The sequence below is a fragment of the Anser brachyrhynchus genome (genome assembly GCF_964034855.1).
Source record: "Anser brachyrhynchus genome assembly, chromosome: 8".
In the NCBI taxonomy this organism is placed as follows: domain Eukaryota; kingdom Metazoa; phylum Chordata; class Aves; order Anseriformes; family Anatidae; genus Anser; species Anser brachyrhynchus.
In genome coordinates this window covers 11,176,058-11,190,620 of record NC_137702.1, presented here as the reverse complement: position 1 = coordinate 11,190,620, position 14,563 = coordinate 11,176,058, and the positions used below count along the sequence as shown (strand labels likewise).

The 14,563-nt window shown below is 39.8% G+C and overlaps 1 protein-coding gene across 15 annotated transcripts in view; it reads left to right on the top strand.

Annotated features, from left to right (window-relative positions):
• Positions 1–14,563, top strand: part of ST3GAL3 (ST3 beta-galactoside alpha-2,3-sialyltransferase 3) — a 180,758-nt gene that overhangs the window by 51,506 nt on the left and 114,689 nt on the right. For 14 of the 15 annotated variants that reach the window (XM_080603463.1, XM_080603456.1, XM_080603466.1 and 11 more), the window contains one exon: positions 2,433–2,475. In XM_080603463.1, the coding sequence (XP_080459589.1) occupies positions 2,433–2,475 (43 nt within the window). Of the gene's footprint in view, positions 1–1,349; positions 1,456–2,432; positions 2,476–14,563 lie in introns of those variants that run through there. The other variant, XM_080603459.1, reaches the window with a different exon arrangement.

Below are 14,563 nucleotides of genomic sequence, written 5' to 3'. Positions count from 1 at the left end.
TCCCCTGTGCTCATCACACCCTGACCGCACTGTGTGTTAGACCCAGTTGTACTTCGGTTTAGTAGGTCTGTGTTTTAAGTTGAATGGGTAGCCCCAGACAAGAATTGCCTTTTCCTGCAGCTGTGCTATGAGCGTTTTGGCTTTCTCCAGTTATTTAGGTTTTTATCTGTCTTTTTGCGATTCCGGACCGCTTCCAGCCAGCACGTGGGCTGCACCACCGTGCGCTGCAGTGACTTTTGTCCCTGGTGCTCCTAGTGAGAGAGCTAAATGACAGTGGAAGTCTGTAATGACTGATTTATGCAAAAAAGGAAGCCAATTTTGAATCCATAGCCTTGAAGCTCCTAGTGTCTTTCTGGGAGGAGCAGCACGTGATGGAGGCTCATTTTGCAGCCAGTAGGGATGCCGTGACTTCCAGAAATCCCCATGAGAGTGAGGTGGCTGTGGTGACGGCAGCGTTTCTCTGCCTGCCCTAATTTGCACAATTCACCAGGCAGTGAGAGGAGGGGACATAGATGCTTCTGGCTTTGATGTTACAGCCTGAAAGGACAATTTACATCCTACTTTATTTTGGAAAGTGACTTTTCCAGGAGAGATGAGATACATTTTACAAGATCGCTTTCTATCTCTGATAGTAATCATTACTGAACATCACAAGTGAAAACTTCAAACCTAGGAAAAGTGAAGAGCCTGTGACAAACAGAAGGTAAATCTTACGAAACATTGTAATGGTGGTTTGTCATCTGTGGCCCGTAGTGTTCAGTACACCTGTGTTTTCTGGTGCTTTGATTGCAAGGCTCATAAAAAGCTGAGTTAGTAGAAACCCAGGATGTTGTGCTGGTTATGAGGTGATGCATCTCTTACTGCGTTTCCTCTTGTTGTATTTCCTGTTGGGAAGGCTGGAATGTTAGCTGGAGCGGGGTAAGGCTGACAGCAGGCTGGTCACTGGCTGTAGGTGCTGTAAAATAAATAAATCTGTTGCCATTTGCTCAGCATGGATGTTTTCGGAAGGAGGAAGGGTTAATAAAAATTGAAAGCGTGATTTTTTTCCCAGACCTTTCTCTGCATGGTCCTACATGTAGAGGGAATAAGGATGGACAGGAGATAATTTCTTGTGGAAGTCAGGAGGAGAGCAGGGGCACACAGGGGCAGCGCAGCTTTCAGTAGGCAGGGGGTGGAGGAGGGACGATGTACGGGTGCGCTTCTAACACCGCGTGCAGTGGGGAGGGACGGGACGGGGGGTGGCACGCTGGGTGCTGGCAGAGAACTGACAGCACGTGCCAAGATCTCGTGCACGCCTCCTTCAGCTTCTGTTAGATCAGTTTTGTGAAAAGTGATTCTTCCCTTGACTCAGGACTGAAATCTTAATGGATATAAAACCAGTGGCACAGTTTGTACTGACCTACCTGGTGCAGTCATTTTATCTCAGATACATATTTAGGCTTTCCTGTTCCATCAGTAAGTGATGGTGTGAGGAGCTTGTTTGTGATCTTGTGTAAAATTCTGCAGCAGAAACTCTAGTGGCGTTTTGTGAGGAAGGCAAACTTCATTTCCACTGCACTCTTTCTAAAAGACTATGAGAAATCTTTTGCTTATTGGTTGTGTTGTTTTTTTAATACATGCTGGTAGTAGAGCTCTTGATGGATTATCCTTTACGGTTGTGTTTGCATTGTTCTTTCTCCTATCGTAGAGAGACCCAGTGGGTTTCTCAGTGTGAGTTAGGCCCCTGAGCATAACCCAATGCAAGCAGGACACTACACCTGTTAGTTTTTCTTGTGTCTTATGTGAATTCTAAGAATTTTCCTTTTTTTTGTTTCAAGTGTTAGATTTACAAGACGGCAATGTATTCAAAGATGCTGAATGCGAAGCTTCCTTCGTATGGTACTTACAGGAACTAAGTTTTCACTCTTATCTCTAAATTTTCTGTTTGAGTCTCTGACGCTGTGGCTTTGCAGTTTCCTGTTGAATAGCATCACCTGAACTTGAAGCATTTTGCCCCTGAGTGACTCTGTATAAAGGCCTGCTGGATTATGAAGTTGTGGGTTGGAATAGACAAAGAATTGAGAAAAACTTGAAAGCTCTACCACATCAGGACCTAGGAGGATTGTTTGTTTTACAAATTATGGGCATTGCTTTGCTTTTTTGATTACAAAAGTATCTCAGTTAATTCTGCTTCTAAGTTAATCACGGCCCACATGCTTTAGTATTTACTGGACATTCAGAAATGATAGTTTGGGAATACCTTTAAGTAACAATAATCTGTGATAACAGCTGCTAGCAACTGGAAATTATAATTTTCAGTTAGAAATACTTTCTTATGCTATTTTCAGTTAGAAATAATTATTGCCATTCTGCGACATTATGGTTTCGGTGCCTTTTGCAGAGGAGATGCTTGCAGTTTTTATGATATTGTGTCCCTTTCTTTTGTTTTCCAGAATACGACAAACTGGGCTTTCTCCTGAACCTGGACTCGAAATTGTAAGTAAACTGTAGGACTCTTCTTTGTTCCTGTAGTTACAAATTTGTATTGCAAGCGATTTTTATGTCACTTGGGCAGTTGGCTCACTAACTGTATACTCCTTCCTGGGACAGTCCAGTCCTGCAGTAACCTAGCAGTTGCTTTACACTAGGCTTTACTGACTGGCTTGGATTGTGGTTCACTGTCTTTAATTCCTTAATGACTGATCAAGAGGCTATAAATGTCCACCTGAAGCCATGCTTGTCAGTCTGCTCTAGATGTCACATCCTAATTATCCATCTGCCAAATGAGGAGAACTGCATTAAAAATTTGAAAGCAGAAGGAATGTCAATCTGCAATTTACTGGGAGGTTTAGAAGTTTTACTTCCGCTTTTCTCTTTAAAAATGGATACTACTGTCTTTGTAACTGGAGTGGAAAGAACCTCAGTACGAGATGGGAGCTGTGACCATTTTCTATGTCAGAAGAACAACAAAGTTCCAATGGAGAATGGATATTCATCATACTTCTTGCCATAATTGGTCAAATTGAGACTGAACTTCGTAACACTAGGGGTCACTAGTGACTCTGTTTCTGAGGTCAACAGCCCAGGGGAAACTTTGGCATTAGGAGCAAAAAGACTACTAAAACCCTTCTGCTTCTACTACTTAAAAAGACATTGAAGCAATCCAGTAGCTTTGAGTGACTTGAGGATGCATCCCCCATCCAATGCATCACGTTAATTAAAAAAAAAATAAATCAGTGTTTTAAGAAGCTTCAATGTACTCATTGGGTGTAACGTTAAGGTTTTGAGTTTAGTCTTGCTGAACAGCTTGTGAACATCCATAATGAAATAAAAGCCATACAACTGTGCTGGGGACTGTTGTTCGCAGTAAGTGAGAAGATCTCTAGGTAGGAGCTGCTTTTACAGAAGCAGGTGAGTATATAAATTACTGTAGGTGAGTGTATCAGGCGGGATGGTGCTGTAGAAAAACATATATGGGGGAAAAAAAAGGAATACTGATTTTGTAAAGGGTCTGTATCTCATTCAGTGTGCAAGAAGTATGACAATTTATTCCATGAATCAAGGACAGGGTTTCTTTTTGGTAATGTAACGTTCTGTGCTTTATTTGTTGCATACCCATGGTGGCTCTGCAGTTCCCATTTCTATATTAAATTTTCTGTATTGGGACATCCTTGTGATTTAGAGAGCCTTACAGTGCTGCGGGTGAGATGATATATTATTTTCAGTTTATACACGTAGATGCTAAAGCAGAGAACTTAGTCCAAAATTGTGAAGCAGGTAGGTAACTTCTGAATGAACATCTTGGTGCTAGTGAAGAGAAAAAAAATTTCATGTTTTTTAGTAGTCTGAATTAGTTTTTTTTAATTTATTTAATTTTTGTCATGACTGATGTATTGAAAATGCAGCTCACTGGCTGTGCACTTTTGGTGTAGCAGCTTCGGGTGCCAGCCTGTCTCAACCACTGCTTCAGTCTTGTTCTTCCTATCCTTCCTTCTGTGCTCTTTGTCCTTTTGTTTGTTGCTTTTAGGAAGTCTCCACTGAACCTTCCTTCATTTCATACCTGTGTTGCATTCTTTTTTCTCTTATTTGCTGACTTACCTGTTGGGTTACACCTCTTTGAGACACAGCCTGTGGGGTTTTTACCTGCTGGAGGGCTTCCAAAGCTCTAAACACTTCTATGTTTCTTTCTATTTCTTTTCCTCTTGATAAAAATTCTCCATTATCTTTAATTTTAAAAAATTGTTTTTTAGTCATAAGATATTTATATAGCACTATAAAAATGCGTGTTTGCTTTAAAAGCAGACCAGACATAAGTATAGGTTCTGGAAAAGCATGAAAAATAAAATGAGCTTGTATAAAATAAATACAACGAGGTTAGGTTAAGGTGCAAAGAAAGCAAGTATATCGGTAGATGAAATCACATGGCTGGCTTTTGTGTTTTTTGTTTGTTTTTTAACTGCAATAGTCCTTCCTTGGTTCTAATTTTTTTTCCCTTGTTTGTTTATTTTTCCTCTTTGAAAGTAAAGGTAGCCCTGCTTTGAGGTGGACCTGCCGACTTGCAGAGTTGCCTTCCAGCCTGAATTATTCTGTTTTTTTTTCAATAGCAAGAGAGCTAGAGAAAAGCTGAAAATACCATAAAACATACGAAATAAATGTTGAAAGAAAAATGGGTGTTGGAAGATGAAGCCTAAAGGAATTTGCTGCTGTTCCACAAGTTCACCATGTGGTCAGGATACCAAATGTGTTTTCTAAGTGCTTTCTGTGAATTCAGTGGAATTTAATGGTTAAAAATGTGTAGTGCTTTCTGCAACTCTTAATCAAGATGTTAGTATTGCAGAAGGACTTTCTGGTTTAAAAAATACTTGCTCAGAGAGTTAAGAGGGATAACAAGTTCTGTGCTGATGACTTTTTTGGCAGAAATAATTTAATTATGTCTGTTGTGATATAATCGTCCTGGTGGAATTTTGCCATAGATCATAACTTTATAGAGTGCACTTAATTGACAGCGTGCGAGAACGTTGTGTGACTTGAAGCACTTGGGGCAACAATTAGTTTTCTCTCTTTTTTTTTTTTAATCTTTCATCTTTCATTTGTTGAAAATCTGTTCCTGGCTGTGTTACTTAATATCATTTAAACTAATGGCATGGAGGAGTAACACTTTCTACAAAGGCATAGTTGCAATAAAACTTAAGTGCTCTGACATGAATTTTAAATTACATTGTACAGAGTGTTTGGCAGGAATAAATAGAAATGTATCTGTTTGCCTTTCCATCTTTCGTTTTTTTTTGTTTACTACTTTATCATCCTCCACCTTGTAGGTACCCAAGGCATGTTACTTATTTTGTTGTGGTTACAGCAATGTAATGATTCTGTTCACTGGCTCTCTTTGAGTTCATGGAAGTGGTAAGGAAGCTGCATTTGTTCTCTTTGGAAAGAAAATGTCAGAAATACACGGGTGTTCTCTGTGGGAATTTTATGGCTGATGCATTCCTTGCTATGGCATTAAGGAGACTGCAATGGCCAGAATTCTCACCTGGAAGGGGATGGAAAGTTTTTAAGGTACTGCACAGGTGTTGTTGCTCTGAGCTTGTCAGAAAGTCAAGATGGAAAACACTTGCTTTCTGCTGCCTGTGCTTAGGCTAGCTCTTCTCTGGAAGGTCTTTTATTTTCTAAAAATGAAGATGGTACCCAGATATAGGGACTGTTAACGAGCTACAGGATGAATAGAAAGCTGAGGACATCTGAAGGCAGTAAAGTTACTGAATTAGCTGTTTTTCATAGTCAAAACAAGACCTGAATCTCCTCAGGACTAGCTTATTGAAAAAGATCTGTTGCAAAAGGAATTTATCTTTTAGTTGTGTTTGTACCAACCATAATATCATTACCAAAGTTAGAATACCAAAACAAAATGTGCCCAAAGTCTGTAAACAGGCTGGCTGCATCAGTTTCTCCCAGGTAAAGTGGTTTCCCAAGCAGCAGAGATATGTACAACTTTTAAAGCTTTAAGAATAAAATCCAACATTCAATGGTTATGTAGAAAAGTGTATTTATACAAAAAATACGATACAATTCATAGGTCTTAATCCTTTTAGGGGTGAATAGTTCCTGAACAACTTAAGGCCATCAGTCATGTTAGTGACTCAGCCAGCGGATTACTAGGTGCCACCAAGATTTGCAGTTGCTTTCTAACATCTGTGCTTGGCAAAAGGGTTGCGTGCTTTTATTACTATTAAATATTTATATTGTAGTAATTCTTTTGAGGCTGGCCAGGTCCTAGAAATGAGTCTCATTCACTACAGATTCCGAGTCATTCTCGGAGCAGAATCTCTATTTGCATGGAGTGAAAGGAGAGTTCTGCACGAGGATCAGCATATGGTCATGTAGTTAATTATAGAGTGTGTCTTAATGCATATTTAGCGAGGCCCAGCTTAATGTTGTGTGGTCCTTTTTAGTTTGTCACTTACTACTTTGTGCTTGGTTTAGTTACCATAATGTTTACTTGGAGTTACACGTTAGAAGTGTAGATTTGCTTGCATTGTACATGTGGAAAGCTCCTTTTTAGTAACAGCCAGTGTGCTTGGGGCTGGTCCCTTGCATTGTCTCCGTTACGCTTCTATACTTGCTTTCCTTACCTTGCCTGCCTGCCATTTTACGACATGTGAGATGGAAGCTGATGTCTGGTCAAACTGCTTCTTCTGTCCTCAATTCAAACTCATCCTTCAAAAGCTATTTTGGAAGGTACTTTAGCTGCTGGATTGATGACATTATGCTTCTAAACAACAGCCAGATAAAAGCCTGCCTTGGGTGATGGCTGTTCTCTTCACCTGCTGCCACAGTCAGCTCTAAACCTTCATGGTAGATTCGCAGCTGGTGAGTGATGGAGGAGGTGTCCCAGGGTTTGACTTTGTCTGGGGAAGAGCAACTCCCTGATAAAGTCTTGCAACTGTTAGGAGATGTGCTTGAGCTTCCTGCCAGCATTTGGAACTGCTGGAAGTAAAATTCCTCACTTAATAAGACAATGGTATTATAATGTGTTAATTTGAGAGAGAAAGTTCACTTTTTTAATAGGTAGAATCACAGGCAAGAAAATTACTACTTCTTTCAATCAGAAAAAATGACTGAGACATCATTATGGTTGACCACAACAACATAACACGAACATAATTTACTGTGTTTATACAAGATATGGTATACGTTTTATATAATTCTTCTAGATAATTAAAATAAGGAATATTTTTCCAGTGTGCTCTGTGCTTTGCTAGGTATCTTGTTACATGTTATTACATCTATTTACATGTTTTTCCAATATTATAAATGCGGGAGATGCAACAAAGATTTTTGAATACTTGTTATAATTTCAAGGTTGTCTTTAAAAATAAAGGACAAAAAGTGAGTCTTTGTAAATAAATAAATAAATGGAAAGCCAAAAATAATAACCTTCACCCTGCAAGCTCAAACGAAACTTGATCTAGTCTTTGAAAAGACTGTAAAAATGGAGGGAGTTTTGGGCTAGGGAAACACAGATTGGATTACTTCTGTTTGTTGAAATTTCTTTCCTTCAGAGCTTTAATAATGAAGAACTGAAATGGAGCCCCTTCCCCTCATTTTGTTTCTGGAGTAGGAGGTTGCTTTGAAGCTACGTGTGTGTCTATGTGTGGTACTTTGCCATTAAGCACTGTAAAAATAAGCAATCAACGTGTTGGAATGCTGGGCTTTCCTCGTGCCTGCTGCTGGGGGATTTCTTTGTGCCCTGTTCCCCTTCCCACTACAGCCCTGGGTGGGGGTAAGAGTAAAGTGAGAAGTCACAGGGATGTCCCGTCCTGCCTAGGCAGGAGTGAGAGTGCGCGTCTCGATGTCGCTTTTTCTGAAAGGTTATTTCAAGGCTTGGCATACTTGATATCATTGGTATGTTCCTGACACTCAGTTATTTGTTTCTTCTTCATTTTGGATTTTTCCTTTGACTTCTAATTCACGTTCTTCTACTTAATCTCTTCCAATCTGCACTAATCGTTTGAGCACTTCAGGTATTTAAAAATGAATCCTAGCTATTCACAGTGCTTCAGGTATTGGGCTGTTTGTTGTTCATCTCATTAAACCTCCCACATGTGGTTGGGATGCAGTTGCTATCCCAGTTCTTTGTTTTGTTCTTCCTAGCTCTTTTCATATTTTTTCCCAATTTTGATATTTTGGAATTCTCATAAAGGTTCCTAATGCGAGTCTTTTATCTAACTTTGGGATTCTCGTGTTAGACACAACATCAGGAGATGAAGAAAATAAAGATTGAGGAAGTCAGAATTTCTGGATAATTAGATATAACTGAATCATTCCTTGATTTGTTGAATGCAAACAAAGATAAAAAAAATTATGTTTGGTGCTTTTAAAAGGGTCAGTTTCCTGAAGCTGGAAGTAATTATGAATCAAACTATGTGGGAAAAGAATGTAAAGCAAAAAATATGAATGGCTGGGCATTGTTTAGAGCAGTTTTATGCTGTTTGCCCCATTAAGTTCAGTTTCATAAGACAAAGAAAAATGTTCCTGGAAAACCAGTTTTACCTACAGGATAAGTGAAAACAATGTTAGTGTGTTTATAGGAAAGGTAGGACAGTGAATACAGGGGGTCTTGTTCTGTCTGGCTAAAAAAAATATTTTAAAATATTTAAAAAAAATCAGCAACAACAATTCAAGCAACAGATACCTAAGTGTGTGTGCTTTGGAATTGTTATGTCTGGGCAGCATTCTTCTAATTTTTAAATAATAGCTGAGGACTTTCTGGAAAGCTAGGGGTGACTAATAAATCCTCAAATGCTAGGGGGGAACTCCATGCTACTGGTTGAAAGTTGATATATTTTAAATGCAAAAAGGGATGACTCTGTAAGCTTTTCAGCCCGTTTTTTGATTCTGAGCACAATAACAATAGCCAGTATGGATTTCCACCAGTAAATAAATTGAAATGCTTGTAGCTCAAACTAGCGTGCATTTTTGTGTTAGATGGGTTTGTTCTTCAGGTGAGCATCTATGAAGGTGTCAGCATGCATGAGTTTGGTTTCTTTCTTGACACATTCATCTTGGGACTGGGTTTGCACATCTTGTTCTTTTATAAGACAGACTGGTTGTTATAAAAACTGGAAGCCTACGAAGAAAAGGCTCAGTTCTCTTTTTCCTTCCATATCTATAAGGCGGAACACTTTTGTACTTGGCAATGCAGTAGCATTAGCCTAACTGAATGTAATTTGTTTTTCAGGGTGAATGTGATTACAGCTAGTAACTTTAAAAATTTCTGTTTACTGTTGTTTGAGCAAGCATTTTTTGAGTTGTTGCCTTCCCAGAAGGGTAAACTTACTTTAGTAGCGAAACCCAATTCAGGAACTTCCTATAAGCACATAAATTACTGGGAGCCTTCATGTTCCTTTATCATCTTGGGATAAGAGCATGCAAAAAGCCACACTTCATATTCTCCCTTCAGAAAACTCTTCTGGAAGTCAGAGATTAGGCCAACTAAAGAAATTACTTTTGGCCAGCTTCTGCCCTGGTGAACTATTTTTAAATTTATGGTTACTGAATATTCTCCTCCTAAGACTTTCCTGATCCCTGAATATGTTATGGAAATTGAATAAATGCATGTCACTGTGATGGATTGGGCTATCTAAGCATAGATCATTCCCAGAACTTCAGTTTAAGAGGTTAGAAATGCTGTGTTGAGGCCATTAAGGGAACGTCTCATTCAAATTCTAATTGGTTATGCAGTTTATTGCAAGGACTAGATGTTCTGTGGTATCGTGGGGTTTGATATGGATCTCTGCTAAAACATTGGCATTCATCGCTGTGTTCTTGATATTGGTCTTAAGGAACAATGTGAAAAACAGGTGTTTTGTTGCTGCCTGTCCTGAATCACAGCAGTTGTGGGCTTATCATTAAACTGATGCAGGAGTTGCCTCTGTTGGAAACCCCTCAGGCATGTACGTGATCACCAAGCATCATCTCTCCTGCGTATGCGGGGCTTAACACAATCCCTTCTTGCAGGCCAGCACTGTTCCACCCCCGAAGAGCTCTACTTCGCTTTTGTTTGCCCATGGAAATACTTTAAGGAATCCTCGTATGCCCTCCCTGAAGAACTGAATGTATTCCATCAAGGGAACATTACAGTGTTTATCGAGCCTGCCTCTGAAGCATGTCTCTTACTCAGAAAAGCACTCGTGCTGTGGTATCTAGACACAGTTTAGTTGTCAGCTCTTTATTTATCTTTTTGTGTAAGTGGCAGCGAGGAGGTTTTATGAATGGGGTGTATGGGATGAGACAGCTTACTTTACTCCATCTGCCTCTATATTTGTCTTCTGCATTGCTGTAATGTGACCAGATATGTCAAGGCCGTGCTGTGTTTATGTGCTAAAAATGCCAGAAATAAATGTTAAGAATATATATAGTGCGTGTGTATATATGTGTGTGTGTATAAGAATATATATATCAACGCGAGGAAGAGTTTGGTGGAATGAACTCATACAGATTTCTTGCATGCTGGTGGAGGACAGCAAAGCTAAGACATACTTTTAACAGCCATGATTATAATATGTTAGGTAAAATAATATTTCATGTATGCCGAAAGAACTTAGGAAGCTCTGCTGCTGTGCTAGAGAAGAACTGCATAGCAGGAGAAGAGAGGCAGGTATTGAGTGCCATGCTGTGAAACAAGGAGGATAGGCTGAAAGAACTCTAGGTGAGAGAGGCTGATGAAACACCATTAAATATAAGCCAAAGATGCATTATTTGTTCTGTTTCCAGTCTTACAGAAACATGACACTGTCTTGCTTAGTAAAAAATCTCTTTATTTTGCTGTTTAAAGTCCTTCAAGGTTTGAAGGACATAGGACCAGAGTAAGTTTGGATCATGTTGATCAACTTAGAATATGCTCTTTCTTTGGGAAGCATGACGTTGCTGCTAGCATCCGTGACGGATCAGTGCTGGAGAAGTACCCTGAAGGACCCTCACCCTGACAAGGGCTGGTGGGAGAGCTGATGTTGTGTGGTGCTCAAGGCACTGAACCAGACATGTTGAAGGCTACCTTGCAGCAGGAAGGTTACTCACAACCGTGTTTGATGCGCCACATCAGGGCGGGAGTCGTGAGCTGCTGTTGCTGTAGGATCCTTTTAATGTTACGGATATTTGAGTTGGATTGTGAAGCTCAGATGAGATTTTCTCTAGTTGCTTTTGGGAAACCCAAACATTAACTTCTATGGCATGCTTTGTCCTCTCACGTTACACAGAAGCACGTGGGATTCTTCCTCAGCTCACGGCAGAAATGAGCTCAGGCACAAGCACTGCTGCTGACAGCCCCAGGTCTGTTCTCAGCAGGGAGAATCAGGACCACAAAGGGAGAGGGAGAAAACTGCCAGAATGTGTAGGGGCTCTTTCTTTCTTTCTTGTCTGCCATGCGATCTGTTCCAGCTGGTTGACGGAGGACAAACTGAAAAGCCAAGAAACAAAATGTTTATGATATGCATATTGAATGCATTTGAATACTCCGATCCATACAGGATTCAAAGCTGTGTTTTATTATCACGGAACTCAGGCTTTTGTGAATTGGTGAAGTGTTGCCTGTTTGAGTTAACAAAGAGAGGAGAGGACCTGTTCCACTGGAAAGTGAAACCTATTTCAGTGCTCAGCCTTGGAGCTTGCCTTAACCTGTACACCAAACGTCTTGGAAAAGCACTTGGGCATATACTTTTTTGGAGAGCCCTGACCAGCTGCTTCCTCTAGGACTGATGCTCAGTGAAGGCAAGGGTGATACAAGAAGAGGGGAGGTCAGATTAACCAGGCTGCGCGCGGTTCCTTCTGAGACAGACTCCATCCTGTTCCCTGACTCATTGCAGTTACATGTGGCAGTTGGGATGCTGGCTGGATTGCCTTTTCAGACAAGCAGCTGCTCTTTGAAGTTTAAAAAAAAATAAAAATAGTCTGACCAGAAGAACATTCATTAGAGTAGTGTATGGAGTACAGAGGAGAGGTTTCCATCTGGGTGGCTCTGCAGCTTCTTGTTGTTAACAGTACTGGCTATTCTTAATTATTTACCCTAAAGCAGGTTGGATTTTGTTACATGAGGGCACGCTGAGTGCCAGTATCAGCTTCTCCAGGCCAGTGTTACCTTCTGTATTTCCAGCAAGGTTTCTGGAGGAAACGTTTTCCCAGCAATTTGTAGCTTTCCTCTTCTGAAGACTTCAGCATGGTACCTATTAGATTACTTGGTGTGAGTTCAAATCCGTGGCATCTGTCTTTAATATAGGTCAGTGAAGACAGCGTTTTTTGAATTCTTACTACAGAAAGAGGAGTGCAAAAAAAATTCAGGGCCTCATGACTGTGTGCAGCATTTTGTAACACTACTGCTAAACCGCATTCCCCAATTGTGAGGTCGTCTGTTCGTGCCATCTAAAGTAATTTATTCACTGACCAACTTTTTCCCTCTCCATTTCAGTCCAGCCTGGGAGAGGGGAAAAAGAAAGTTCTTTCTTTTTCTTTGGTTAAGAGGAATTGATTCGTTATTCCATCTCAGGCTGTCCAGATCATTCAAAGAAAAGTTTTGAGGGCAACCTTTGTCACCCTTAACCTGCAGAGTCACCTGAGAAAATGAAGAGGGAGAATATTGTGAACTGTTCTCACTAAAGATTTACTATCAAGAAGCTGAGAGAGATTCTTCCAAGTGGGATTTATTCTCCTGAGGCTTGACCTCTGCTAATTGCCTATGAAATAGATGTGTTGCTGCAACATAAAGGACTAATATCCTGAACTTCCTTTGTGGGGAAAATACAAGTGGGCAGACCAAAGGTTCACCTGCCCCATGTCTTGTTGCAGAAAGTGCTCGGCAGAAGTGTTCGGGGAGGTGGTAAAAACATGAGTGTGAAGCGATCCTTGCTCCCGTGTTGCTCTTCGGCGTTGCTGCCCCAGAGGTGGAGGTGTTGGCAGACCTGCTGGTGGCTTTGGATCCCAGCTCTGTTTTGGCTGCACTAATGTACTGGCATAACGAAATCTACTGATCAGATGCACATTATGTGACAGTAGGGCTTCCTTTTGTCTGTGTTTTGCTATCTTCAGGTTAACTTTGGTTGATGTCCCTAATTCTGACAATATGGGAAGCAGTAAATAATCACTGTTGGCATTTTCCAGACCATTCTGCTGTGCCAATGTGCATTCGAACCTAGCTGAGCTCTGTAAGTTTCTCTAAAATCAAGTATTCTGTAGACTGCTTGTGTTCTTGGATGAAATGAACTACATTTTTCAGAAGTAAAATTTGGTGATTAAAACCTTAGTTTAACTGATTTTCTCACTTGGCAGTTAAAGCTGCTAACTACTGAAATTTGACGTTCAAATCTACTAAACTGTAGCATCCACAGACTTAAAGCTGTGATTTCAGCTGTGATACTTCAGGAGTTTTTAGTTAATCGTTTTTTCAACTCTACTCTTTGGGGGAATATCTTTGTTTTCAGAGGTATTGACTCCTACTCTGGGCAGGGGATTCCTGGATTCTAATTGGGTTGAGTTATTAATTTCCATCCCTTTAGCACTCGTTGGTCTTTCCTGGACCTACACTGCTGGATTCATTACACTGCAAATAGAAAAACACTGTTCCTGGTCCAAAGAAAGCATTGTCTGCTTGTAGATGTAACAGATGAGGGGCGGTGATGAAGACCGAGGGTTACAGCAATAAAATTATGACATTTCAATCCATCTTCTTACATTCCTTCATTTGGGCAAAAGTGGATGTGATATTTGAGCGTTTTATTTTCCATCAGACTTTTTAATTGGCTCACTTTTTATGGCCATTGTGCAAGCCATGACTTTTGAGAGTTATTTAAATGGAGGATTGTATGTTAACTTTCTAAAGTTTTGCAAATTGCGTGTTTTAATATTAGGAAACATTATCACTTCTGACTTTGGGGAGATGGAGGCTTTACTCTTCAAACAGTTATTTCAGAAATAAATTAATGTAGGAATCCCTTTGCTTGCTGTGAGAGTTTTCATGACTAAGGGAGTCCTAACACACTCCGTCTCCAGATAAGAGACTAAGCTCTGGTGTATCTTCTTTGACTCTTATCTGTAAGAACAGAACGATGATACTTACTCATCCGTCTTCTGAGGATGGAAAACCGTAATTTTGGATATGGAAAGCAGTCCAATAATATACATCCAGGAATTATGTCAATTATCAGTAAGTTACTTCATCCTTAATTCATGAGTTTTTGTTCAAAGATTAATAAATAATTGAAAAAACAGAAGTCCTTTTTTGTTTTTAATTTCGTTTTCTATATTGTTTGTAAACAGCTGTCTTCTCTGCAAATCAGATTTCCATATTTCATGCTTTTTAATGTAATCTAACAATATTTCAGCTATTTTTCTCCTTTCCATGTTTCCTTAAAAACACAAAACCTCAAACTAACTTTTTTCTGTACTCGTTATGTGTCTATTTGAATATAGTTGTTTTCTTCTCTTTTACAATTTGTTTAAAAAAAAAAAAAGAAGCAGGAGATCAGGAAATATCAGAGATTATTACTCAATTCTTTGAGGAGTATGCAGCGTGAGGTCACATACAAAATGTGCC